The following is a 25727-nucleotide window of genomic DNA, read 5'->3' on the forward strand; positions in this document are numbered from 1 at the left end:
GTACTAGATTAAATGTTTATTAATATAATAACTGTCAAAATACTCCCTAATTTTGCCGACTTTACATTTTTGGGATACCCATTACCTGTAATCAAAAAAGCAGAGCTGAAACAAAATTTATAGTTTTAATTTCGTGTCGGATCTGAGTTCAGATCTCGATCCCGATCCGTTTCCATGGGGCCTGGTCTTAGAAATGTTAAATTATGTGTTGTACCTTTTTTGCTCGGAGCCCGCAGCTGCCGGAGCTTGCTAAAGGCCAGGACCCTCAGAAAGATGACACCTAAAAATTCCAGGTGAAGCACCAATACATCTACCAGAAACCGGACTTTATAGGCCACGTTTCTTCCAGCTCTAATGGGCGTAACTCCACAGCGGACGGTCAATACGCCACTATGACGGAGAGTAAGTACTTCCACTTGAAATAGGTGCTAGTTGTTCACTTATCCCTTTCCAGTCAAGAAGAAAATGTTGAAAAGCTTCGGCCTAGAGCCTGGGTTCACCACGGAGCCGAAGTCCAGGGAGGATCTACTCAAGTACCAACCCAAGTTTGAGGACTTACCTGCGCGATCTATGCAGGACTCCTTTTGCTCGGCCATCATTCCGCTGAGCACGAATGCAGTTCTGCAGGACAAGTATATCAACTTTAGAGGCTTCGCGCGCGTTGGCAGGCTTCTGGAGGACATGGACATCTTTGCCGGTACCATCTAGTTCGGCCAAGGCCATCTCATTGAATAATTGCCTACTTAATTCGTAGCTTGGTGCTGTAATAGGCACCTCAAAGTGCCCAATCTGCCGGAGGGAGTGCCCTTGCCGTACTCCCTTGTGACGGTCCTGGTGGACCGGATCGACTTCACCAGTGTCTCACCCCAGGGCACCCAAGACATCCGCCTGTCTGGCCATGTGTCCTGGGTGGGAACCAGTTCCATGGAGGTGGTGGTATGGCTAGAGCAGATTGTCAATGAGGAGTATCAGAAAATCACGCGAGCTCTGTTTCTGATGGCCGCGAGAAACGCCACCAACACAGCTGCGGCTCCAGTGAATCCCATTCAGCCTGCCAACGAGGAGGAGAAGCTTATCCTAGCTGGCGGGACCGACAGGAAAAAGCAACGACAAGTACTCATCGCGCAGTCAGTCTTCAAGGTGGAACCCAACGCCGAGGAACAGTCTCTCATCTACAAGCTCTACAAAAGGACTACTCCCGACGAGCAAACGGGTCCGCGCCGCCTGCTGCCTCCCAACTGCATTTGGATGCACGACTCCTCCCAGATGAGCACTATTCCCTCGTTTCCGGAGCACAGAAATCAAAACAACACTGTCTTCGGGGGATTCCTCATGCGCAGTGCCCTGGAGATTAGCTGGGCAACAGCGTTCCTCTACCTCAAGGCCAGACCCACGCTGGAGCACATCTCGGACATTAGTTTCCAGAAGCCCGTCAGCGTGAACAGCTTCATCAAGATGACCGCGTATGTGGTGTACACGCAGGAGAACTATCTGCAGATCATGACCGTTGCCGAAGTCCTGGACGCGTACACGGGGAACCACGTGACCACCAACACGTTCCACTATACCTTCTCCGCTCCAGACGTGGTAACTGAGGTGCTGCCTCGCTCCTACCACGAAACCATGTGGTACATCCATGGTCGCCGCAAGTTCATCGCCAGCAGGAGCCAAGCCTCTAAAAATCCCGGCTAAGTTTAAATTCACGTAGTCAGTATTTCTTATAGCTAGTGTTCACAAAGACTGGATTAGTTAGAGCAAATCTTGTCACATCTGTTAACCGAACTGTGCCAGGTGATAATTTCTGATCCAAAAATCTATAGATGCCTATTAAATCGCCTAACTATTCAATTCCTTATCGAAAGCAAAAGGCGTCTAGTTGGCGCTGGCTTTTATTTTGAATACCCAGTTGCGTGAAGATCATGACCACTGCCAATGTTCTGGGCACGCACGTGATTGCTGGTGAGCCCTACTCCCACTCCGCAGATTAGATTGGGTCCACAATTGATTCATAGAAAACATTGTATTTTCGGTAATGTTTTGCTGTCTAATCAGACCGAAAATTGAGTGTAAAACTTTCCATCTCCTTCGCTAGTCTGGCACTTTTCGAAAACATCATCTTTACACCTCTTTTCAGATTAGATTGCAGGTCTGAGAAGATGCACTGAAAAATAAGATGTGTCTGTGCTGGAGACGGAATCGATTCAAACAGATAGCCGGCGCAATATTATGGGATCACATCATTCTGATATCAAATAATCGAAACATATTTTCAAAAGATTTAATTCCCAGGGGATCAAAATATACAAATTCCCCCGAGAACGTACGCTATTTCTCGCAGTGCAGGCAGAAGATCTCTCACCAAGCGGACAGGTGATCGCCATGCGCGGGTTCTCACTCGCCGGAGAGCCATGTAATCGCACAACGCGGAACATTGCCAACGCTCCACTCGGTTCTAGAATCACTCTCTATTTTGCAGCCCAAGTGAAAGCACTTCATGTAAATCCGAACGAGCTGAGGCGTATTACGTATTAGGAGCTGGGACCTACACCCAAGTGCCCTGCAAGTGATTTCCCAAAAAATTCATGCCATTGGATCCCCAGTAGGCGGTTCAATTAGTTGCAATTCCCAAGGCCGGATACCGAGACACCTGGAAACGATGCTGTGTCGCTTGGCACGGGGTTTTGGAACGGCGCTGGCGAGGAGGAGCTACTGGTCGACTGCCCGGCGAAGGCGACTGCTGGCCACAAGCTCCCCCGCTCTGGCGTGCCAGCAGTTGCCCAGGAGCTATACGCTAGACAACGGACCCAAGGTGAAGTCCGATCATCGCTCTGGAACGATGGTGGAGGGTAAGTGAGAGTCTATTTTCGCTTTGGAAAACCTTTCTGACACCACTTTACCCCTAGTGGCTCGTGTCATTCGCGAGCAATCCGGCGTGGACGTGGGCTACCATACGATTCCCAAGCCCCGAGATCATCTCCTGCAGCACGAGCCGAAGAGGGAGGAGCTGCCACCAAGAACTATGCTGGATTCCCACACCACGGCCATTCTGCCCCTAAGCTCCAGTGAGCTAATCCGCGAGAGCTACGTGAATCACCTGGGAAGGGTGAGATTGGGCCGGATTATGGAGGAGTTGGACATGTTTGCCGTATGGATCTGCCATCGTCATGTGAAGCTGCCCAAGCTGCCGAAGGGAGTGCCTTTGCCTTACACCTTCGTCACGTTGCTGGTCGACAAAGTGGAGTTCACCAACCTGGAGCGGTTGCAGGTCAACCAGGACATCGAGATCAGTGGTCACATCTCGTGGGCGGGGCGGAGTTCCATGGAGATTACCATCTATGTGAGGCAGTTGGCCCACGGCGAATATATTGATGTAACAAAAGCAATCTTCGTCATGGTGGCCAGAAATGCCACCAATACGGGACCGGCTCCCATTAATCCCATAGAGGTTGGTGATGAAACCGAGAAGCTCATTTGGGAGCAGGCGGAGAAGCGGCAAAAGGTGCGCAAGTCTTCTGCCATGGACTCAGTGTTCAACTCGCCGCCCAGGGAACACGAACAGGCCATCATGTACGAGATACTCAAGAGAACCACCCCAGCCAACAGTATGGATCTCAACAAGCGTGTGTTGCCGCCGAAATGCCGCTGGATGGAGGACTCTATGCAGTCCACAATGATTGCTCCGTTTCCGGAGAACAGGAATGCACAGAACACCATCTTCGGAGGCTACCTCATGCGCCAGGCCGTTGAAATCAGCTTCATAATGGCTAGCATCTACCTGGGCGATCGGCCCATCCTCAGGTGCATCTCGGACATTAGTTTCATGCACCCGGTGCATGTGGATCGGTTCCTCCAGCTCACCGCCCACGTGGTATACGCCGCCCAGAACTACGTCCAGCTGATGACCGTGGCCCAGATTTGGGATGCCAAGAGCGGCAAAGTGCAGACCACCAATGTCTTCTACTTGACCTATCGGGCGGACAAGGTGCTGGACGAGGTGCTCCCGCGATCCTACCGAGAGATGTTGTGGTACGTCCACGGTAGGCGGAAACTCCTGGCCGCTCTGCACTTGCAGCCGGAGTACCCCGATCCCACCGAAGTGGCCAAGGAGAGCTCAAATTGTATCAGCACTTAGAATTAGCGCTAAGGTAAATCGAAGTTGTAATTGATCCAGATATGGTAATCTGATGGAATTTTATCATTATAGCTGTTATTTTATAATTAGTAGGATATACCAATAAAATAAAATTGTAGAAAGGAATTTAAATTGGAGTGTGCAACATACACAGCTGTGGTTCTTTGATGAAAAGGCCAAAACTTTCCGTTTTGTAAGGTTTATTTTACAAATCCTGTTAGTCTAACCAGCGGGCGCGCTTGTACAGTGTTTTTGCTTTAGAAATCCTTAAAGTGAAGAACCGAATACCTTCGCTCGCTTAGAATCGCATGCGGTGGGGGTATTGGGAGGAGTGCAGGGCAAACATGTTCTGCAAGTACTTGGCGAAGAACTTGCCCTCGGGGTGGGCCTTGATGACCTTCAGCAGGGCGGCGTCCACCTCCTTCTGGTCCTTCTTGCGCTGCTCGTTGGGCAGGAAGCGCTCCTTCTTGGCCGCGAAGATGTCGGCCTCGCCGCTCTTCTTGTCCTTCTTGGCCTTCAGACGACGGAAGTAGGCGTCGTTCAGGTGCTCGGGCACCTTGAAGGCACCGAGATCCACCTTCGAGGAGGTGCCGATCACGTAGCGCTGGGACACGCGACGCAGCGGGCACGAGTTGAGGGCGAAGGGTCCGGTGACCAGCAGGAGTCCGGAGGCCAAGACCTTCAACAGGACGACGCGCTTGCCCTGGTGGCGTCCGGCCAGCAGGATGAGCACGGTTCCGGGGGTCAGGTTGCGGCGCGTGTTGCGCTTGTGCTCGCTGAAGTTGGCCTTGGAGGGGCGCTTCTTCACGAACGTCTTGGTCGGGTAGGAGGCCTTGCTCTTCTTCAGGAAGACCGTGCGCTCACCGCCGTTCTTGGGTCCTCCGATCTTCTTCACCTTCTTGATGGGCACCTTGGTCTTCTCCACGACGGGGCTCTTCTTGTCCTTCAGGCGGTACAGAGCACGACGCTTGTACATCTGAAATGGGTTGGAAAAGTGGTTAGCTTGATCCTTGATCCACAAGCCTTTGAACTAGGGGGTTATTTTGTTTACGTGTATCACTTATACGCTCCACTTGTTGCACAGTTACAAGCAAGGGCATTGGGGATTATTGAACTTATTTGTGAGAAGAGTAAACAATTTAGGCAAAGTATGCATGGTTTGTACTAATAGCCACTTGAACACACGGGAATTGACATATATAAATTTTGATTAAGGAACCGCGCTGACAATAACTGAGTTTTCAAGTAAAACTAACTCCGATTGGAAAGATGGTGTTTGGTACATCGCGCGGATGGATGAGCAAGTATCGGATCCCATGGAATCGGAGCACCACAAGTAAACCACGCTGCTGCGCCTTCTCATCGAGCGGAGGCGTCCCTCGGGCCAGAGGCCATTTCCCAACTGTTTTCGTCGATATTTACCTGGGCCTTGGAGTAACGCAGGATGCCGCCCTTCAGGTAGGAGTTGACGGGGTGCTTCTTGCCCTTTTTGGCCGACTTGGCCACCTTTTTAGCTTTCTCGATGGGTGCCATTGTGAAACACGTGTACACAGCACAAAAATTATTGGAAAAGGAAGGTTATGTCTAGAGCGGTGTGACCAGCGCGGTCGATACAAAAATACCGCCCGGTTACCGCAGAAATACCAACTCAGATTGTAAACATACCATCTATATACCTGAAAATAAAACATAATTTTCCTTGCTTAAATTATTTTAACTCAAGAGTTGAAAGTTACAAACATAGTTTCAGTTCCTATTACAGAGGATTTTAATTTACGTTAAGACTTAAGCTTAAACGATTATTTGTGTAATCGGGTCGCCTATCGGCAGAAAAAGCACACAGTCGCAATAAAATAAGTATCGCTACGTTTCAAATCTATTGCAATAAAAATCGATAAGCTTAACGGTCAATTTATTGAATGAGCAATTAAAAAAATTAAACAAAAAAAGTTTCGTTTTTACCTTTGAAGTTTCAGCAAGCCAGAAAGATAAATAAATAATCCGAAATATATCAGCTTATAGATAAAAAAAATTGAAGACACAACTTTCCATTTACCATTTAATAATACTTTTTTCCATTTATTTGTTGTAATGTGTATAATGATTTAAATCACGAGCTTCAGCTGTTTTCAAACAACTTGTTCCACATTTCTTTACAAAATGATCCATTTGCTTAAAATGATTCTGGTGGACGCCTAAAGTAGAGTCTAATTGTTAGTTACAGGATGTAATTTAAAATAAATAAAATGAGTGGTCGTAATGTACAGTATGAATTCATTTCGTGTGGTAACTAATCCTAAAATGTAAACCTCAACCGAATATAAGCTCAAAACTTGACGATGGGCGATTGCCCACCATCATTGTTAGCATCAATAAAAATAGTCGTCAAATAAAAACTAAATATACAATAATTGAGATTTTCATTCATGTTTTTGATGTTGATCCTTGCAAATATTTAACTAACTCCGCGCTAAATACAATGTAAAATTTGCTAGTTGTTAAAATTATGAAATCTCAGCCCGTGGCAGTCGATGGTAGAAAAACTTAGTGCTAGACTTATTTTCACCGCTTTCACCTTTCTCTTAATCGCCTAATCGTCAATTGGCTGTTACTTAAAGTGGACTAAGCTTAAACGAACACATGATGATCTCCGTCGCTTAAATATAATTATTTGTTTCGCATTTCGACTGTGTTAACAATGTATTCGGGTTCTGCTTTCTCACAGCTTTCACAGAACTGATCTTCAGGTTCAGAAGGTTCTTGTGGTTCAGAAGGTTACTGAAGTACAGGGATAGAATCTAGAATCTATTGCACAATTGTTAGTTGAGAGAACTTGAATATTTACAGCAAAGTCGCCGGGCTTATTTACACTCGATCGGAAGTCGGGGTTATGGAAATGGTGCTGGTGCTGGTGTACTCACATTTCGCCGGAGTCGCCGCTGCACTGCGTCTGGCGTCTGGCCAGCGGATGGCCGCGGACGAAGTGAAATAAAACAGGCGAGTTTGTTGTAAATATTCATGAAATCTGAATGCCCCGTGGCGGGGCAAACGCATTTTATTCAAATTTACAGACAGGAGTTTGCACATTCCGCTGCCAAGTGGATTTAAATGAAAGTTTTCTGAATTTGCGAAATTTCAATTGTTTTATGCTCTGCGTTAGTTTGCCTATGCTCTCTAAAACTCTTCGCTCGACCCTCTCGGTACACCTTGCTAAAAGTTGCATCATAATTTCCGCTTAATATGCTCGCCGCGCTTCAATTTGAATTGAATTGAATTTTGGCCTTGTCTCAACGCTGGTTTTGCTTTAAACTAGGGTTTAATGGGTAGTTTCGTATGGTACAACATAAGAATGCGATTCGGTTTACAATTTGTTTAATAAGTTAAATAATATTACGTAACAAAAAAGAAGCCTTAGCATGTGCATCTTATGTGAAGGTATAATATAAAAAAGGACTCGAACTAAATTTCAATGCCTTGGACTTGATTGATTGATTAATTGGTTGGTTGTCCGAGTGATAAACAATCGTATAGAAATAACAAATTTGCTTAGCTGCGTATGATAATGAAAGATTTTCTAGGGCGGAAATTGAGTTCGCTTTTGTTTGGTTTTCGATTTTGTTATACAGAGAAAAATCTACTAGACACACACTACATATTGTGGATTCATCGTACCTTGTTTAATGTTATTATATTATTGTTAAGAGTTCTTAGTCAATACAGGCGGCGAATTATACTTTAGTTTTCTATGGGCTTTCTCGTGTTTTTTGAGCGCGGCTAAAATTACTGATTAATCTGATCCGACCTTGTTTTTGTGTTTTCTGTGTTAGCTTATCTTTTAGGTCGGTCGGTCTATACATAAAGAACTTTTGTACTTTTTTTTAGATTTTATGATTTTTGTTGATGTTTTTGGGTCCATTGATTCGGGGCTTTTACATTAACAGATAGGATCGGGACAAACATAGAGAACATAGTGACAACTTATTTAGGGGTTTGTAGAAAGGATTTTCTTTTTGTTGGAAGTTTTCCATTGGGGGTTTTGAATTTTTTTTGACGGTTTCAAGCGCAACCAACAAAAAACTGCTGTCCCATTCCAGATGTTCGGAATTTCGGCGTGGGTTCGCAATTCTCAAATCGTATTCTCTTTCTCACTGATCTCGAATAATGATCCGGAACGGCATCAATCTTTTGTATGATGGTCCGCAGCATTCTTTTTGATTTTTTTTATATTTTTTTTTGCTTTTGTTTTTTTTTTTCACGTATTTTTTTGTCTGCCGCAAATAAATCGAAAAAATGTGGGGGCGCTACTCTCGGGTAACTTTTCAAAAGGGGGAGGCGTGGCTGCGTCACCTTGCCGCCCACATTTCCGCTGCTATCTCAATAGTTTCTTAAATGTTAGAACCAGCGCGCTACCAAATACACATTTGTGTGTATGCCAAAAGAATTATGATGCACTTTAGCAAAATATACACACTCTACCTCAACCAGCACTACTACACTCGCACGCGGAACGCTCTCACGGACACACATCCTCTGCGGAGGCTTCCATCCTCCTTGCTGCTCCTCCCTCCTTGCTGCCGATGGGGGATATGCCTGGTGTCAGGAAAGCAGGAGGAGGTGTGAGGTGTCGGGTGTGTCCTGCGATTGCGTCTGGTTGATGGTCCTTTTGTCCGCTGCTCCAGTTGCCCAGCTGTTGACCCTGCTGCTCTACTGCTGCTGGCTGTCGCTGGATACTAACATTGTTCGAAAATTGGAATTATGGGTGAAGTGGGCCAGTCCTCCTCCTCCTCGGAGCTAATACTCTCGGTTCTGGAACAAGAAACAAACAAATTTGCAATGTTTATTAAACGTTTCATACCAGTCAATCTTTTTATCAGAGAAGTAAAAGTGATTTATCGACCATTTGTCAAGTAACTAAAATCCTCTCCCTGATACCACCGTTTTCTTAACAATCGGACATCAATTAACAAAACGAGTTCAAGTTGAAGGCCCCTTTCGCAATCAAGGCCCCGAAAATCAGCTGATAATTCGCAAGCCTTTGCTCAGGTGCAACTGGAACACAAAGTTCGGGGAAACGGTGCATTGAACTTTCCGAATGTTTATGACTAACTTTTCGAAACACCGACAAAACCGTAGAAAACATTATCAACGATAAGATAGCAATTAGGGGGAAAGCTAGAAAACAAAGAAAACAATCGGGCCGAAATAGAAATCCAATGACATTGAACATGCACATCTAAGTTCAATGTGAGAATTCAAGGACGCACAACAGCTGGCCAAGATATAGGTAAGAGGTATTCGAGTATATGCCCCGCAGATATATGTTTTGCATAAGCGAATACTCTTCCCGCGACCCTCGCTGCGGTCTACGTGCGTGTATTTTGTTGTTGCGTCTAGCGGGTATTTGGAAACGATAAGATTGTTGCCGAAAAAAAGGCAAAAACAAGGGCAGCGAAAATAAAAAACAAATAGCCACACACAAACAACACGCATATATGTGTGTAGAATGGGTGGATCGCAGAGGGGGCGGGCGGGCGGTCGGTGGGCGAGCCAGCCAGTCTCATGACAATTGTGTTGTTGCCGCTCTGGCTGATAATGGAATCGCTAATATTCTAGAAACTTGTTTACGCCAACAAGTTCAGATCGTCATCGACACATTTGCTTACATTCGAGATTATATATGCGCGTGTTGGCTATGTCCAAAATCACTAAAAATAAAGACCGGTGATCCGGGCCGCAAAGTTCTTCGGTCCCATTTACAATTGGCTTTGGAAAAAGACCCCTCTTGAGACAAGATCGCAGACTCACCTAGAACGCAGGCCATCGTCGAGGGCGTTGGAGATGCCTTCCTCAATGGTGGGCAGGTCGGAGGAGAAGCGGTTGATCGGGCGCAAGACGCGCAGCGTGCGACTGGACAGCTTCCAGACAAGCCGCTGCTTGTAGGGCGCCTTGTTCTGCCCGTTGTAGTGGGACAGAATACCCGAAACGATGCTGAAGCCGCAGGTGAAAACGCGATCGGGAATCTGTGGGGCACAAGAAGCCAGGTCATTAGAAAGGTTCAAGTGAAAGGTCCAAAGGTTCCTCAATGAAACTCACCCTCATGTACTGCTGCAGGAAGAGAATGTACTCGAAGACGTGCTTCAGCTCCGGACTGCCGCGGGTGTACGACTCCTTGATGTGGAAGTCCAGGTGCAGGCAGATGAGCACCAGCGCCAGCGTCGAGGGCGTGATCACCGTGGTCTTCACGTCGCACATCAGGATCTCCAGGCGGTTCTCCAGTTCCTCCAGCTTGATGAGCTGCTGGTAGAACTTGAAGAAGTCGCCGCCGATCTCCTTCGCCAAGTTGCGGAAGAGGGCGTAGTAGATGCGCAGGTAGCTCACAGAAGTGATTGGTGCATGTCCCATCTGGACGCCCAGCTTGTTGGCAATCACGCCGGCCATGCGTTCCAGGTCACCAGCGGTACAACCACACTGGAAGAACAAAAGGATTAAGGACCCTGCTGCGAAAACGAAAAATGTTTTCCAATCACCCACCTGAGATATTGTAACCAGATCCTCGGCGGGAATGGGCTTCAAGTCCAGCTGCTTGATGGCCAAGTGGAACGAGGCCACGCTCATGCAGGCCATGTGCTTCGGCTTGACGGCCATGCGATCCAGGAAGCGGTCCACCAGGCTCATGGCCGAGAACAGGACGTCGGAGGGCAGCTCGTACCACATCTTCAGGCAGCGTAGCACGTAAGCGGATCCATCTCGTCCTCCGGCAGTAACCTCACGCTGCAGAAGAAATACATGTTATGTTGGTTTTCAGCTTTAAAGTAAAGCAGTGCACTAGACTCACCCTCGATTCCTTGGGCAACAGTAGCACCGTGTGGAACTTGTCCTGCAGGACGTCGTACTCCTTGAGGGTTTCGTACAACTCGTCCGAGGTAAGGGCGTGCAGCTGATCCTCTAGCTTTTTCAAGGACGACGACGACTCGCCGTTGTTGTTGCTGGCTCCACCGACGGCTCCTGCCTCGGACTCCGCCAGATCCTCCAGTTGTTGCTGTTGTTCGTACTTCTGATATTCCAAGCCAGCAGCACCCGGTGTCCCATACCGGCCCTCGTCCGCAATCCTCATCCAATCAGTTGGCATCTCTGCATTGCGGTTAATGCCGTTGGCCAGCTTGCCCCCACCGATAGCACCACCCAATCCCGATACCAATCCCGGACCAGCAGATCCGCCCGCGGATGCGGCAGCAGCGGCGGCAGCCTGGGCCGATGTCGAGGGCTGCTCGTCGTCGACCAGAATGGCGTTGATGCTGTGGGCGTCCATGGCGAGTCCGATGTTGTTGTTGTGGGGTCCGTTCAAAAGGGCGGCTGGGTGGTCCTGGTGATCCTGGGGCAAGGCTAGGCCTGGCATAACCGACGACGACATCGATGTCCTCTGCTGCATCAACTGCTCCTGCTGCCGCGCCGCCTGCAACTGGCAATAGTAGGCGATATCCTGCTCCCGTTGGTACTGGTAGTGCTGGTATTGCTCGTATTGCTCGTATTGCTGTTGCAAGTGCAACTGTTGCTGCTGTTGCAGAGTGCTCTCCAACTCACAATCAACTTCGGCGGCGTATTCGGCGGCAGCAGAGGAGTAGCGTACAGGGACAGACATTGTGAGGGCTGGCCTAGTACCTGTTGTGGTTTTCAAGGTTGTAATTTAAACAAGCAACACTCTTTGCTGGCAAAAAGTGTCGGGAAAGTGCAAAAAGAAAACTAGGCCCAGATGAAATCGCAAGGAGGAGAAGTGGAAGGGAGCGGAATTCGTCCTTTCGTTCTCGCAGTCCTTGGCAAATTTTGTTTGCTTTTATTTTCAGCTAAACGCGGATCTCAGACTTCCCAATTGGGCCGATATCAACGAGTTTATACGAAGAAACTCTCAATCTTTCGCTCAAGATCCGTGTTGGTCATCAACTTGCGCTTCAGAGAGTCCGAAAAAACCACTGGATCTCTCTATGGAAACGCCACCGAAAATAAAACTAATCTGTTTGCTACTTGTGCTGCACACACCGGTCTCAGAACTCAGATGTTTTGCTTTTCGAAAACTCTGGCTGGTTGTCAGTAACGCCAGCAGTTCAGTGACCTTAATGCAATTCTCTCAACGATTGGCAAACGGGAAACAAACAAAAGACACCCTCTACAATGATGGTTCAACGACGACAGAATTGCGGGCAGTGTACCAAAGGACAATTCGACAGTAGCTATGTCTATATAGGCTATGGTCGACTTTTGGTTTGTCTGGCGTACGCTGATCTCGCAATTGTCGCGCTAATGAAGTGGAAAATGTGTTCAGGAACTCAAAACCAAGTGAGTTCCTGGGCAAAGCGCTGAATTGGTGGTTTATTAAGTGTTCGCTCAGTGCTTTTCACGATAATAAACTCGTGCGCTTGTCTAATTTGCTTTTCAGCTTTTTAGCTTTTATGATATAGCTTTGTATGCTAGGTTTTTGGTTTGGCTAAATTCAAATAAAACTTACGAGCTGCAAAAGTTGTTTGTGTGGGGCACAGAGAAATTCAAATATTATTACAGTGTTTCAAAATAAAGTCAATGGTGGGATGGCATGCAAATTAATTGATGTGTGCAAGTGCATTGCACTCGTTCATACTTTTTGTGAGCTCTTCGAAATAAACGATGTTCAGTGCGTTTAACGAACTTTTTGGATTCAGTTAAAAAAAAAAAAGGAAAAACACCTGTACAGTGGAACAAATGCGTCCCAATGGAGCAATAAACACGATGGCATTGGAATTCGTTTTATTTTGAGCAGTGCTCTACTCAAATCGAGCAAACGACCTCAGCCAGTGACACATTTTATTCAAATCGCTCGCTTACAAGGTTGTTTTATGGGAAGTAGGAGGAGGAGGGGGTCTGGGACTCGATGTGGCGCCCAAGGCGAACCACGTAAATAGATCGAGATCGAGGCAAGAAATCAAAGCACGAAAAGAATCGGACAGCAGACAACTTTGATCTTAATTATTCAGATACGTTTGATAACGACCTTGCTGCTTTGGACTTCAGGTACTTGAAATAAACCAATAAGTTCGACCAGCAGTAACAGAACTATAGCCATTCAAAACTTTCCTAATCGAATCGATCCACTCCTTTGCCACAGCAAAGAGCAAACAAACTCGATGGGTAAACAACAATATATTAGATCCCTGAGTACTTCTATATCACTTCACACTTCCGCCAGACAAGAGCTGTGCCCAAAAGCCTGCGATTAAAACTTGAGCAAACGCAAAGCCCGACAAAGCAGAGCAATCTACATATAAACACTTGAGCAAACATCACCATATTGTGTGCTAGTTTAGTGGGCATGAGGAAAATCCAAAGATTGCTGCCTGCCTCCAATGCTTTCTCTTCCTTCGGAAACCAAAACATAAACTTCACATGGTGTAAACAATGCGATGATAGATGACATAAACCCAGCTAAGCCAAACACTCGAGAAACTACCCAACTACCAAAGGGAGATGGTAAATTGGAATTGGTAAATAAAGCCCCGACAATTGGCTCCAGATGTGGTTGGTTATCCAACAGATTCCAAGTATCTGGCAGTGATGAGGGATCGCCTGGTTATTTTTAGCAAAGCAACACGGAGGAAATCACAAGAACTAGCTGCCCCTGAGCCACTGGCGCCAAGGGTTTCGTATCTTTGGCATTTCGAGCTCGATCGTCCTCAATCTGCATACGTTAACAACCACAAGTGAGGGCATTTAAAGCGTTTAACCTGCTCCATGGCAAACCAGATAAGCAAGGCTGCTTATTAGCAAAACAAACAGCAGCTAAAAGCAAGTACGAGTGGAGAAATCCAAAATGAAACATCGCATAATAAAAAGTTCACTTTATCGAGTGGCGTTATTGGGCAATCCAAGTCCGTAAGCCAATCTTTCGATTCGGACTCCGAGAATCCGAATTCGATGACTCTGGCTTTAATCACAACCAGGTCAGAGAATCATTTTCGACCGCGCCCTGAATCATCTTTCAATACGCCAACATAGCCATGAATCAGATGCGGGTTGTGTGACACACAGGGAGTGTATGTGTGTGACGCCATTGAAAATGCCCCCTCGAAATATTTGTGCATTGACAGCAAAGACTTCCGTTTTCTGGGGTTTCTCTTGATCAGATCTATTTATAAGACCGAGACGAAAACAGCCAATAACAATAACCGAATGAAACTAGCTTTGGGCCCGCAATTCAAGGTCGCCCACCCACCGAAAAAACCCGTTCCAAGGGTCGGGGGAGATCCAGCAAAGTTTTTGGCTCGAAAGCTGCTGAGCAAGCACGAAAGAAACGGCTTGAAGCGAGCTTAAAAGTAAATCAGAAGAAAAGCTTCCGTCGGAAAAAGAAGCGATAACGGTAGACGAGGAGGTTAAAGTTCATCTTGCTCTGCTCTGCTGACCATAAAACAATGAACAAAAGCATATATCAATGGGCAACACAGGTCAAAAGTCTACACTAGAAAATTATTTAAAAGGGGCCTATTGTAAAATCCATCACTTTCAAAATGGTTATTGTAATAAAAGAGCACGCGATTAGATTTTGGCATTTGTTGCTATCAATACTGAGATTAGTTGATAACAACATCCGACGCTTGTTTTCTTTACCCTCCAGTTACCATAAAATTCCACCCGTTTGTGGTTCCACTGTACAGTAGAGATACAGCGAGAACAAACAGCTTTTGTTATACGAGCTAGACAAAAAGCTATCGCACTTTTGATCCCCAGCAAGGTTTTCTGCTCGAATGCAGTTGTACTTAAAATGGTTATGTGAACGACGCCAGATTTCTCAACTGAGTTATTTCTTATTTTCTTGTTTTTCGTTTGACGGCTTGTTTTTAGTTTTTTCTTTTTTGGCGCGCGCTCTGCTGACGCAAAAAGCACGTACGCACACACGAATAGGCAAAGTATCTGTATCTGTGTAGCCATATTTTTAATGTTGTTGTTAAAAATACCAGCAGAAGCGCACAGAAATTTCACTTTTTACCTATTTTCGTAACAGGCGGAGGGCGGCGGAGGGCGTGGCTCCACTACCTGGGCAGACAGACAGGTGCGAAATATTTTCGTAGCTTCGCTTTGTTTTTATCTAGGCACCAACGCCGCAAATCCCTCGACTGCAATTGAAAGTTAAGCTACGGGTGCGGCCGACAGGTAAAAAGATGCGTTTCCAAATCGAAAGCGCGCGGATCGTAAACAAAGGCCTAAAAGCCAAAAGCGAAATATTTCCACTGCAAACATATGATCGTCGGAAATTGTTTTCAATTTGCGCTGCCTTCCGTTTACTTGGCTTTTTTACTTGGAGCGAGCGAATGGATTGTTCATTTATCATCGTCATCGACTGATGAAGGTCAGCAAATGACAGCCGAAGAGAGAGTGAGATCGCTGCTGCAGATTGCGGGAAAGAGATGGCCAGAGAGACCATACAAAGCCAGCTTTTCATCGAAGAAATGGAAACGTGACCAGAGACAGGCTTCAAATGGCAGAAGAAATGGTGAGCGTGAGCAAGTTCTCGGCTGCATTTCGAATTTCGATTGTCTTCCTATCGTTTTCACAATACAATCTTCAGGATGTGGCATCATATGTGAGGGATGCAACCTCGAGTTTAGGCGCCAAATGGAAGTGTCTCAGATTTTCTCTCATTCTTTGTTGTTTCCTGCCGAAATCAACCTGAAGCAGCCGAAAAAAAAACGTTGTCAACCCCTAAGAAACCTGAACAGTTCGACTTTTTAGACTGCGAAAGAGGTGTACGGATGTGTGACTTCGTCGCGGGCCATAATTAACGGATGGAAGAAGGAAATTGCCCAGCCAGTTGACTCAGGGGTGGCTCTACTCCACCGAGCAACCCCAAAAGCGTTCAAATCCACCCTGCGCTGACAGACAGGCCAGAGCTCGGAATTTGAATTTCCCAGATGACCCAGCACAAGTGGCGGGGAACTAAATGAAAAGATCTTGCAGCAGCTGCATTGGCATGTGCTGGAAAAGATACGAAAGATACACTAGCGAACAAAGAAAACTCTGTTTTTTCTATTCTGAAAAGAAAAGACCCCGAAAGAAAACAACAATAGAAACCAGAGGAAAGATCATTGCACTGGGGTAGGCTGGATTTGGAACTAGTGCCACCCTAATCTATGAGACGATCGACCTTTGCCAAGCCTGTTTTCCAGTGCCCTCTCGTAGCTTCCTGAGTTTTGGAATCAATACTTGCGTCGGCTATCTGCCAATGGACTGGCGATTTGCATTATCTACCGATCGTGTGACTCGACCCACTCGGCAATTTCCAATTTGCCGTGCACTCGAACCCCCCGCGCACTGACCATTATCAACGGAAATGCAGTATAAGAATTTCCCTGACGTGAAGAGAACGTGTCCAAAGTCGGAGTCACTGCAGCGTCGGCTGAGCGTCTGAGGAGCGTGCCCAAAAGGAATGATAAGCGAGTGCTAATCGCGGGCAACGCAGTCGTAGTTCAAAGTCCCAAAATAACAAAGGGACGGCGACGTTAGTTGTTTATTTCAATATATATATGATATATAACAGAAAGGCAGTGGTCTAATGATTCATTCTCCTGAAGAGCTGGGTTACCATGCTATCAGAAGTTGCATTGGTTTGGGTACTTTTAGTAGTGTAGTGTAGTATCCAAGTGCAAGAGGATCCCTCGGCGAAGTTAATAGCGAAGTTCATGTTCCGCAGGGAATATTCCAGGCGAAATTGGAGAAAATTTCCTCCCTATAGAGGGTTCATTCTACGTTTATCGGCGTAATTGCTGGCCTCAAGTTATCGCATGGGCTCAATTACGGCCGTAGGCTGTATTCCCCGTACACGCGTTCTATATCCAAGGTTCCTGACTGACATTTAGATAACTGGCTGGTACACTGCAATCCCATTGATGACTTATAGTCCGGGATTCGCTTATCAGAGAAGAGGCGGACATTTCGTAACATTCCATGACGTAAGTACATGGGTTCGATAGATAAAGCGGTTCGATCTTATCGCCTTTGTCACAGAACCCATAGAAATGCCTCCAGAGGAGAGCAGCTGCTGTGCAAATAGAGGGAAGGGGTAGCTGCAGTCGGGACCATGGGATTTATTTCGTCACCTTTCGTGAAATTGAATTAGAAAGGGGTGGGACTCGAAAAGTCGCCTGGCACGAGCTGGAAGTGGGGGGAAGTCGAAGGGAGGGGTTGAAATCGGTTCAGTTGAGTGCTTTTTCTGGGTTTGCTGGCTTTGAATCTCCGGGAATGGGAATCGTGGTTTATACATATGGCTTTTTGGGATGGTCAGCTGCTGTCCGTTCAAGTGTTGGCATTGAATTTCACTTTGGGCCGTCTGTCGTTTTGCAGACACACGAATTTCATGGCATACTGAAATCGAAGAAAACAGGTAGAAAGCAGACGATATCTGCTAAAAAGGCGCCTCCCTAACCACAAGGGGAAGCCAAATAGATGTCAGCTGGATTTCGGGTTCTTTAGCCTTAAACTAATCATTTTGGTCCAATGACTTTAGGGGAATACATAAACGGGAATTGTAAGTTAATCTCTTTATTCCAAAACTTCCTCATTTCGTAGAAGTGACCCAAATAGTTGGACATTGGCCACCTAAGGGTTAATGGTGAATTCTCCCCTTTTAACAACCGTTCCTTCTCTTCCATTCCACAAAGAAGGTGGGCAGAGAATAGAAGAGACCTTTTTACATGTAAACAAGTGTGAAGAGGGCTAAATAAAACAACGGTACAGCAACACCCACACACCCACACCAACCCAACTGTTTCATTAGTATGCGTGCGTGGGGTCGTTTTATGCGTTGTATTTATTTTATTTTGGAGGCTATGGAAAATATGAAAATCAACAAATTAAGCAATTCTGCGCGAGTTTGCGTCTGCGCAACAAATTGAAATCAACAAATATGACCCAGAAAACAAAATAAAAGCGCTGAAGGTGAAATCAGGAGAAACGGGGTACAAAACGGAATGCAATAGCAGTTGTTACTTGTGTTTTCCAGAAACAAGTTGCTTCCTAAAATGAGCAAAAGTGTTTTTGAAACGAAAACAAGTAGTTTTATCCGTCGCACATATTTTATTTTTGGCTGACGCAATTCCAAGCCAGAGCACGCACACTCCCAAACCAATCAAGTTGCTGTGCTGGTGTGAGTGTGTGTATGAGGTAAAAATCCGAATGGGAACAACACACACACACATACAAAGTCTTTGTTTGCAGCTCGCGTGTGTGTGCGATGGCAGGGGAACTTTGGAAGTGGAACACACGAATTGTGGGGAGAACAACAAAGGAAAAGGGGAATATGAAGTAAAACAATTGACGCAAATTGGAAATAAAACAGATATGCAAATGGGGGGAGGCAATAGGAATCGGTTTTCTAGGCGAATAAGAAGGGGCCAAGGAAACAAAGGCGTACATTACTCACATTACATATGTATGTTGTACAGCTTGCATAAAAAGCACAGCCCCTCAAACACACATACCACTGCAAGCAGCATAGTTCCCCGCCCACCCCCCATACGACCCTCTCGCTCACTCTGTAAGCAACGGCCTACGAATAGCGGACCCCAAATCCACTCTCTCGCTTACACACACAAACACCAGACAAACAGCTGTGAAACGAATGGAAGCGAAACAAACACGTAAATGAACGAATTTTGTATGTATGCCTAATATATTTTCTTTTTTCCTACAAACAAAATCATCTGATGGATGACGAAAAAACCTTCATTCTCTTTTTGCATTTTATCGACTTTTCCACTCTTAAATAAATTTAGCATTTTCTTACGTTTTTACAGCCATTTTGTTGTTTTGTGTTGCGCAGGAATGTTGAGATGAACTTTGTTTAGTTGTGAATTTTTGCTTCTATTGCACTCGAAAATAAGTGAATAAATTGGCTGGCAGCTTTACGCGTATTCAATTGCGTCAGATAGTTAGCTATAAAACCTTGTCGTTGGCCATTTAAGCTAGTTGTTAACTAATTTGTACTGCGTTTGTATCACAATTGGAACTCTGTTTATTAGGCTGGCATTTTATCCTCAATTTTTCCCGTCTGCGGATCGATTTTTCCCACACACACTGGGCTGAAGGTGCTTGGGACTTTTCTCCATCAGCTGTGCATTTTCCTCCTGCTGATTTTTTTTTAGATCTGCTTTAGCAAAGCTTTGTACGTTCGAACAGCATCGAATTTTCGCACTTGGTCCTTTCAAATTTCTATTTTCTATACCTAAGCAAACAAACACTTTCAAACACTCGCGCTCGCAAAAACGGTACTTCTCCGCTTTGTTGTTTTTTTACGAATGAAGAATATTGTGAGCGACCAGTGTTACCAGTAGGCCCGCAAGCTCCACAGATTTGGTGCTAACAGAAAATACCCTAAGCCAGCGGAAGCGATAGTACCGATGGTCACTCACTATCGAAGTGTATGTTATTCGATTCTCTCTGTTAACTAACAGTTCTCTGTAATGTTATCGAATTCAAATAAACCCGCAATAATTCTTTTTTCTGGTCGAACAATTTTAAACCTGATAGGCATTAAATAATAACATTATGTTTCTGAATGTAGCACCGTAAGCCTGATAGGGATTAAATAATAACATTATGTTTCTGAATGTGGGGTGTAGACAATTTTAAGACAAGTAATTTAATTATTTAAGGAATTAAGAAATATGAAGGCAACAAATCTTTGAAGCAAAGTTGAGTTCTCAAACTACTATTACAAATGGAAGCTTCTGTTTTGGCAGGGAATCGCAAAATTCCCACACATAATTTCACAATCAATGTCATTGCCAAAATAAAAACATATTTACATATGTACGTTTCGCAAACCGAAATTCCGATGAGATAAGCATTGGAACTACGCATTTTGATAAGATATTTTGAGCATGGGAACTACGCAGCAAACTGTTTTAGAAAAGCCGGAGAAATGCATTTCCGGCTGAAAGGAAACTCGTTACTGTTGCCAAGTGAACATTTTCAGGAGAAGAGGGGGAGGGGTGGTCTATTTCAGGGCCCCACTACACACACACATGCACAATTCTAGAAACAACCTGTCACACAAACGAATCATCGACGGTAATTTCTTATGAATGAATTTTAGCAATTAGAAGAATGAAGAGAAACTTTTCAATGGGAATGCGAAAACAACAATTTAACTTGTTGCACAAGATGTTCAGCCCTCGATTTTCCCCAATCTCAACGATAAGAAACTTTCCTCAATTTCGTCACACACACACACATGCAAATGGGAAAAAACGCGTGGCGATTGATTTTCGGCCTTTCAAAAAGTTCGTTTTACGCACTGAACAGCCCGCGAAATGAGTGTAAGTCGGTGTAACAAATCTCATGGCACTTACCCGGATGCCTCTGCGTTTTGATCAGTATCTGCTTTTCTTGCTTCTTATTTCCAAAAAATATAAACTTATTCTCAAATCAAATCTTCGAGAACTGACCAAACTAGGTGTTTGGAAAAATCCTAGGTGGGTATTTCGCGCATTGCCCATCTGGCAACGCCAGCCCATGTTGTATCGCGAAACGGTCACTCTACACAGCCGCAACAAAATAAAGAAGGAAAAAAGGCAAATTGGGTGGAAAACTGGATTTCGTCGGGCGGAAAATTGTACTTTCGAGTTTACCAAGCAGCCAATTAAGTGCAAACTATGAAATTCCACGAAAAACAGTAAAAGCCCGTCTGTAGCAAGGATTTGAGCAGGAAACTTCTCGCTGGGCGTGTGTGTGTGCAGTGCGTGTGCCAGTGTGCGCGAAGAAGGAGGTGGAGAAGACGGAGGAGACGAGAGTTTTCGCAGGGAAATTACGCCAACTTTGTGGGAGTTCAAGTCGAGTTAGTTCGGCGCGCGCGTGTGTGTGTGTGCGTGTGTGCAACACCCCCCAAGCCCACTCACACAAAGCCAGCCAGCCGCCGTTTGTTTTGTGCTCACATTCGCGTGCCGCCTTTGTTTGGCTTTCCTTTGGCCAGTGATTCTCCGTCTTGTTTTCGCCCGCCGCCGGCTTCGATTACGCCTGCTCCAGCCACCGTACGACACCCACTCCGCTCTCCGCCGCTCCCGATCCCCATTCCGGATCCGGATCCAGCAACAACGCCGCCGTGGATGCCCATGCTCGCACTCTGGGCTCGCTCGCCCAGGACTTTGGCATGGGCGGCGGCTCGGGGGCGTGTCCGCCCGCCCACATGTACGGCGCCGTAGCCCCGCAGGACAGTAAGTCAAGTTCTCTAGAGGAGCACAATTCATAGTTCAAGCTAATTGGAATCCCACAAGGGATTGTGGACAATCCTAAATCTTATTGTAGTATTATTATTTATGAATATAAAATGAAATTGCATTGAGCTGTATACAGTATCTGTTGATCTACTACTAAAACTCAGAGCTAATTACCCCACCATCCGCAGTAATTGTCCGGGACATGGTGCAAATGCCGCCGCCGCCCTCGAACGCCCCCACATCGGCGGACGCCTGCCTGAGCATCGTCCACTCGCTGATGTGCCATCGGCAGGGCGGCGAAAGCGAGGGATTTGCCAAGCGAGCCATCGAGTCGCTGGTCAAAAAGCTCAAGGAGAAGCGCGACGAACTGGACTCCTTGATCACGGCCATCACCACGAACGGAGCCCATCCCAGCAAGTGCGTGACCATACAGCGCACCCTCGATGGTCGCTTGCAGGTAGGATGAGTCTGAGACTTTCTCCATGGAATTTGATAATGTATATTAGCAATGAACTCACACCTTTACCATTCTGTGTCGAAGGTTGCTGGACGCAAGGGCTTTCCGCACGTCATATACGCTCGGATTTGGCGCTGGCCTGACCTGCACAAGAACGAGCTGAAGCACGTCAAGTACTGCGCCTTCGCCTTCGATCTCAAGTGCGACTCGGTGTGCGTGAATCCCTACCACTACGAGCGCGTCGTCTCTCCGGGCATCGATCTGTCCGGCCTGAGCCTGCAGTCGGGCCCCAGTCGCCTGGTGAAGGACGAATACTCAGCGGGTCCGCTGGTGGGCAGCATGGACATCGATGGCAACGACATCGGCACCATACAGCACCATCCCACGCAAATGGTGGGGCCCGGCGGCTACGGATATCCACAGGGTCCCTCTGAATATGGTAAGACTACAGTATTTGCATTAATTCGAACTAGTTTAAGTTTTAGATACTTGATTTCTTGATCATTTTTCTATATTACTTATAATTTTAAACTGAATTGCTTCTTCTACTTTATAATTGCTTAAATTCGTTTATTTCTTTGGTTTTAATAATTTATTTATATTTGTTTCCTTTTGGCGATTTTATGTTGACTTTGCGTAGTTGGCGATGCCAATCCCATGAGTGCAATGTTTCCCACCGGGCGCACAATACCAAAAATCGAGCCCCAGGACGGAGTTGCTGGCTCGCGTGGCTCTTGGATGGTGCCGCCTCCCCCCCGGCTGGGTCAGCCCCCGCAGCAACAACAGCAGCAGCCGCAGCAGCAAACCCCGCAACCTACACAGCAGCAGCAGGCACAATCGCAGGCAGCTGCTCACTCACTCCGTAAGGATATGGCCTTGATTATAGTTGAAGCTTCCAAAATCTTATTTAAATTTCAATTTTTTTATATGTTGGATTTTAAACTATGCTATTCGTCATGTTAACCATTAGTTGAATTCATATTAATCTTTTCCCGAAATCAACTTTCAGCTGTACCACACGGTATGCCGGGCATGCCTGGTCCAATGAATCCCGGTCCCGTGATGGCACCCCCACCCCCGCCGCAGCAGGCTCAGAATCCCCAGGGCAATGGGGTGCACCATACCCAGGCCAATTCGCCCACAGATCCCGCCTCCGCACTGGCCATGCAACAGCAGCAGCAGCAACAACAGCAACAACAGCAGCAGCAGCAACAGCAGCAATCAGGCGGTGTGCCCAATGGAGCAGTTAATGCCGGCGGTGGAGCAGCAGCTGGAGGGCAGTACTATGGACAGCCACCTCCTGTTAGTCAGATGCAAGGTGCCGGTGGCGGTGGCACCTCGGTGGCCCCGTCCGTCCACGCCCAGCAAAACGGCTACGTGTCGCAGCCAGGATCCGCGGGCAGTGCTCCCGTTGGAGGTGGTGGCGTCTTTGGCACAGCCCAACCCACCCCACAGCAGCCGCAGCAGCCACCGACCGGTGTGCAGGCCAATACTGGGTCTGCTGGGGCTCAAGCTGGCGGAGGAGGCGGTGCGGCTGGCACCTGGACAGGACCCAACACCCTCACCTACACGCAGTCTATGCAACCACCAGATCCGCGCTCTCTACCAGGGGGTTTCTGTAAGTCCAGGCTATGTAGTCAACTGTGCGGCTTTGTAATCCCTGTCCCTCTTTTTCCAGGGAACTCGTCGCTTTCGAGTGACCTCGGCTCCCCGCAACAGACGCCTCCGCAGCAGCAACAACAACAGCAGCAACCACGCCTCCTGTCTCGCCAACCGCCTCCGGAATACTGGTGCTCCATCGCGTACTTCGAGCTGGACACGCAGGTGGGCGAGACCTTCAAGGTGCCGTCAGCGAAACCGAACGTAATCATCGACGGCTATGTGGATCCCTCTGGAGGCAATCGGTTCTGTCTCGGCGCCTTGAGCAATGTTCATCGCACTGAACAATCGGAGCGTGCCAGGTGAGTACATCCCTCTGGGAGTAACTCGAAGAGCAGGGATTAATTACCGAGTTCCATGCAGGCTGCACATCGGCAAGGGCGTGCAATTGGATCTGCGCGGGGAGGGCGACGTCTGGCTGCGCTGTCTTAGTGACAACTCAGTTTTCGTACAAAGCTATTATCTGGATCGCGAGGCAGGACGCACACCTGGCGATGCTGTGCACAAGATTTATCCGGCCGCGTGCATAAAGGTTGGTGCAATCAAGAGAATGCAATGTGATTGCTTAAACATAAATTTTCTCATGCAGGTGTTTGATCTGCGCCAGTGTCACCAGCAAATGCACTCGTTGGCGACCAATGCACAGGCAGCGGCTGCAGCTCAGGCGGCAGCCGTGGCCGGAGTGGCCAATCAGCAAATGGGCGGCGGCGGAAGGAGTAAGTAGATGGAATCAATTTGATTTAGGGACAGCTAATGTGTTGGTGCGGCATTCCAGGCATGACCGCTGCGGCTGGAATTGGCGTGGACGATCTGCGCCGGCTATGCATCCTGCGCCTGAGCTTCGTCAAGGGCTGGGGACCTGACTACCCACGCCAGTCCATCAAGGAAACGCCCTGCTGGATCGAGGTGCATCTGCATCGCGCCCTGCAGCTGCTGGACGAAGTGCTGCACGCCATGCCCATCGATGGCCCGCGTGCCGCCGCCTAATCCGTATTTATTATTGGCCCACATCTATGCTAAGGACTCAGTTTTAGCGGCAGCTATCCGGCAGCTATTGCGGATTTTGTGTTTTTTATTTGCAATTCTGATTACGATTATGTTTGCCTTTGATTATTTGATAATAATTTTTATAAAAAATTGAAACCACTTAGAAGTCTTAAGTATGCAGCTGTAAAGCACTAAGCATCTAGTTTTATGTACTATACTTAAATATACGCCCACACAACACCGGAGATACTGAACAAGCGGCCAATGTTTGTTGTCCATTTCCTGCCACGCAAATTACAAATTACGAATTACAAAAAAACAAGCATACACAGCATTACAATCATCCAAGCCACAGGGCAAAACAAAAAGAGACATCGACGCACCCATAAATACATTCATTTGATGTAAAATGCAGCATAAATAAGGCAAGCGAAACAAGTAGATGTAACATAAGTGTAATAAACAGACCGTGAAATTACGATTCTAAAAGCTTATATTTTCACTGATAGCTCTGCATACGCAGATCCACCTGCTGGTCCAGCCAGTTGGTCCAATCTGGAGTGATGGGCCGCTCCAGGGTGACCTCGTGGAAGATCTCCACTCGACGCGTCTCCACGAACATAAAACTCTTGAACAAATGCAAGGATGCATCGTTGTCCATGTCGATCTTGACCTCGAATTTATCCAATTTAAGCTGGGGCTGCGATTGGGCGTACTTGAGCATGAGGAGCATGGCTTCCCTGCCGAATCCCTTGCCTCGCGCATCAGGTTCGGCAATCATGATTTCCGCCTCCGCCGTTGGTTGCTGGCTATCGGGATCTTGGTGCAGGAAGAGATTGGTGTCGCCCACCATGGCGGCAATCTCATCCTGATCACGCGAGTAAGCCTCTGCATCCAGGACGATGAAGGTCAGCTTGTCGCTGTCCTCCCGCCAACTCCTTTGCATCTCGTGCTCCTCTTCCAAAGTCAGTTCCTCGGATGCGGTCAACTCCCTCAGGGTCTCGTTGCTCATCCACTCGTGGTACTTGGGCACGTGGCGTGCTTCGTAGGGCACAAGGATGACCCTGCGACCCACTATTTTGGTGTTCTCGTTTAGATGCATCCTTAATTTTATGAAAACTTAGGAAAATATTCTACAACCTGGAAATATTTGTTATTGTAAGCTTGTTTACATCAATCAGCTGTTCAAGCTAAATAGGGGCCAACTGAATCTACACTGTAAGAAATTCTCTTTCCGTATGCAAATAAGGTAATATTTTTG

The 25727-nt window shown here is 46.8% G+C and overlaps 6 protein-coding genes across 11 annotated transcripts; 3 read left to right on the top strand and 3 right to left on the bottom strand.

Moving 5' to 3' along the window:
• Positions 1-37: 37 nt before the first annotated feature.
• Positions 38-2000, top strand: LOC117146081 (acyl-coenzyme A thioesterase 9, mitochondrial). Of its 2 annotated transcripts, XM_033312028.1 has the most exons (4): positions 38-293; positions 350-402; positions 455-697; positions 755-2000. In XM_033312028.1, the coding sequence occupies exons 1-4, from the start codon at positions 175-177 to the stop codon at positions 1690-1692; spliced, it is 1353 nt and encodes a 450-aa protein (XP_033167919.1). In that variant the 5' UTR covers positions 38-174; the 3' UTR covers positions 1693-2000. The 2 variants fall into 2 exon arrangements, with proteins under 2 accessions (XP_033167919.1, XP_033167920.1); XM_033312029.1 differs by having other exon boundaries at positions 210-402.
• A 149-nt stretch (positions 2001-2149) lies between these two features.
• On the top strand, positions 2150-4266 carry LOC117146079 (acyl-coenzyme A thioesterase 9, mitochondrial). Of its 2 annotated transcripts, XM_033312027.1 has the most exons (3): positions 2150-2410; positions 2477-2846; positions 2904-4266. In XM_033312027.1, exons 2-3 carry the CDS (start codon positions 2657-2659, stop codon positions 4130-4132), a joined length of 1419 nt encoding a protein of 472 aa, XP_033167918.1. In that variant the 5' UTR covers positions 2150-2410; positions 2477-2656; the 3' UTR covers positions 4133-4266. The 2 variants fall into 2 exon arrangements, with proteins under 2 accessions (XP_033167918.1, XP_033167916.1); XM_033312025.1 differs by having other exon boundaries at positions 2150-2846.
• A 29-nt stretch (positions 4267-4295) lies between these two features.
• Positions 4296-5713, bottom strand: LOC117146083 (60S ribosomal protein L6). Its single transcript, XM_033312031.1, has 2 exons — positions 5555-5713; positions 4296-5108 (listed from the first exon to the last, which is right to left on the bottom strand). The coding sequence occupies exons 1-2, from the start codon at positions 5663-5665 to the stop codon at positions 4431-4433; spliced, it is 789 nt and encodes a 262-aa protein (XP_033167922.1). The 5' UTR covers positions 5666-5713; the 3' UTR covers positions 4296-4430.
• A 1421-nt stretch (positions 5714-7134) lies between these two features.
• LOC117143755 (cyclin G) lies at positions 7135-20594 on the bottom strand. 3 transcript variants are annotated; one of them, XM_033308570.1, is made up of 7 exons: positions 20500-20587; positions 17300-17302; positions 10968-11791; positions 10664-10903; positions 10226-10600; positions 9938-10152; positions 7135-8938 (listed from the first exon to the last, which is right to left on the bottom strand). In XM_033308570.1, exons 3-7 carry the CDS (start codon positions 11769-11771, stop codon positions 8863-8865), a joined length of 1710 nt encoding a protein of 569 aa, XP_033164461.1. In that variant the 5' UTR covers positions 11772-11791; positions 17300-17302; positions 20500-20587; the 3' UTR covers positions 7135-8862. The 3 variants fall into 3 exon arrangements, with proteins under 3 accessions (XP_033164461.1, XP_033164459.1, XP_033164460.1); XM_033308568.1 differs by lacking the exon at positions 17300-17302 and having other exon boundaries at positions 20500-20594; XM_033308569.1 differs by lacking the exons at positions 17300-17302; positions 20500-20587 and adding an exon at positions 18933-19452.
• An 83-nt stretch (positions 20595-20677) lies between these two features.
• LOC117143753 (mothers against decapentaplegic homolog 4) lies at positions 20678-24955 on the top strand. Of its 2 annotated transcripts, XM_033308566.1 has the most exons (9): positions 20678-21360; positions 21552-21820; positions 21905-22259; positions 22461-22682; positions 22830-23438; positions 23499-23781; positions 23843-24011; positions 24069-24195; positions 24255-24955. In XM_033308566.1, the coding sequence occupies exons 1-9, from the start codon at positions 21297-21299 to the stop codon at positions 24464-24466; spliced, it is 2310 nt and encodes a 769-aa protein (XP_033164457.1). In that variant the 5' UTR covers positions 20678-21296; the 3' UTR covers positions 24467-24955. The 2 variants fall into 2 exon arrangements, with proteins under 2 accessions (XP_033164457.1, XP_033164458.1); XM_033308567.1 differs by lacking the exon at positions 22461-22682.
• Positions 24906-25649, bottom strand: LOC117143757 (N-acetyltransferase 9-like protein). Its single transcript, XM_033308573.1, has one exon. It carries the CDS (start codon positions 25566-25568, stop codon positions 24966-24968), a length of 603 nt encoding a protein of 200 aa, XP_033164464.1. The 5' UTR covers positions 25569-25649; the 3' UTR covers positions 24906-24965.
• Positions 25650-25727: the final 78 nt, after the last annotated feature.

This window comes from Drosophila mauritiana, chromosome 3R (assembly GCF_004382145.1).
Source record: "Drosophila mauritiana strain mau12 chromosome 3R, ASM438214v1, whole genome shotgun sequence".
Classification (NCBI taxonomy): Eukaryota; Metazoa; Arthropoda; class Insecta; order Diptera; family Drosophilidae; genus Drosophila; species Drosophila mauritiana.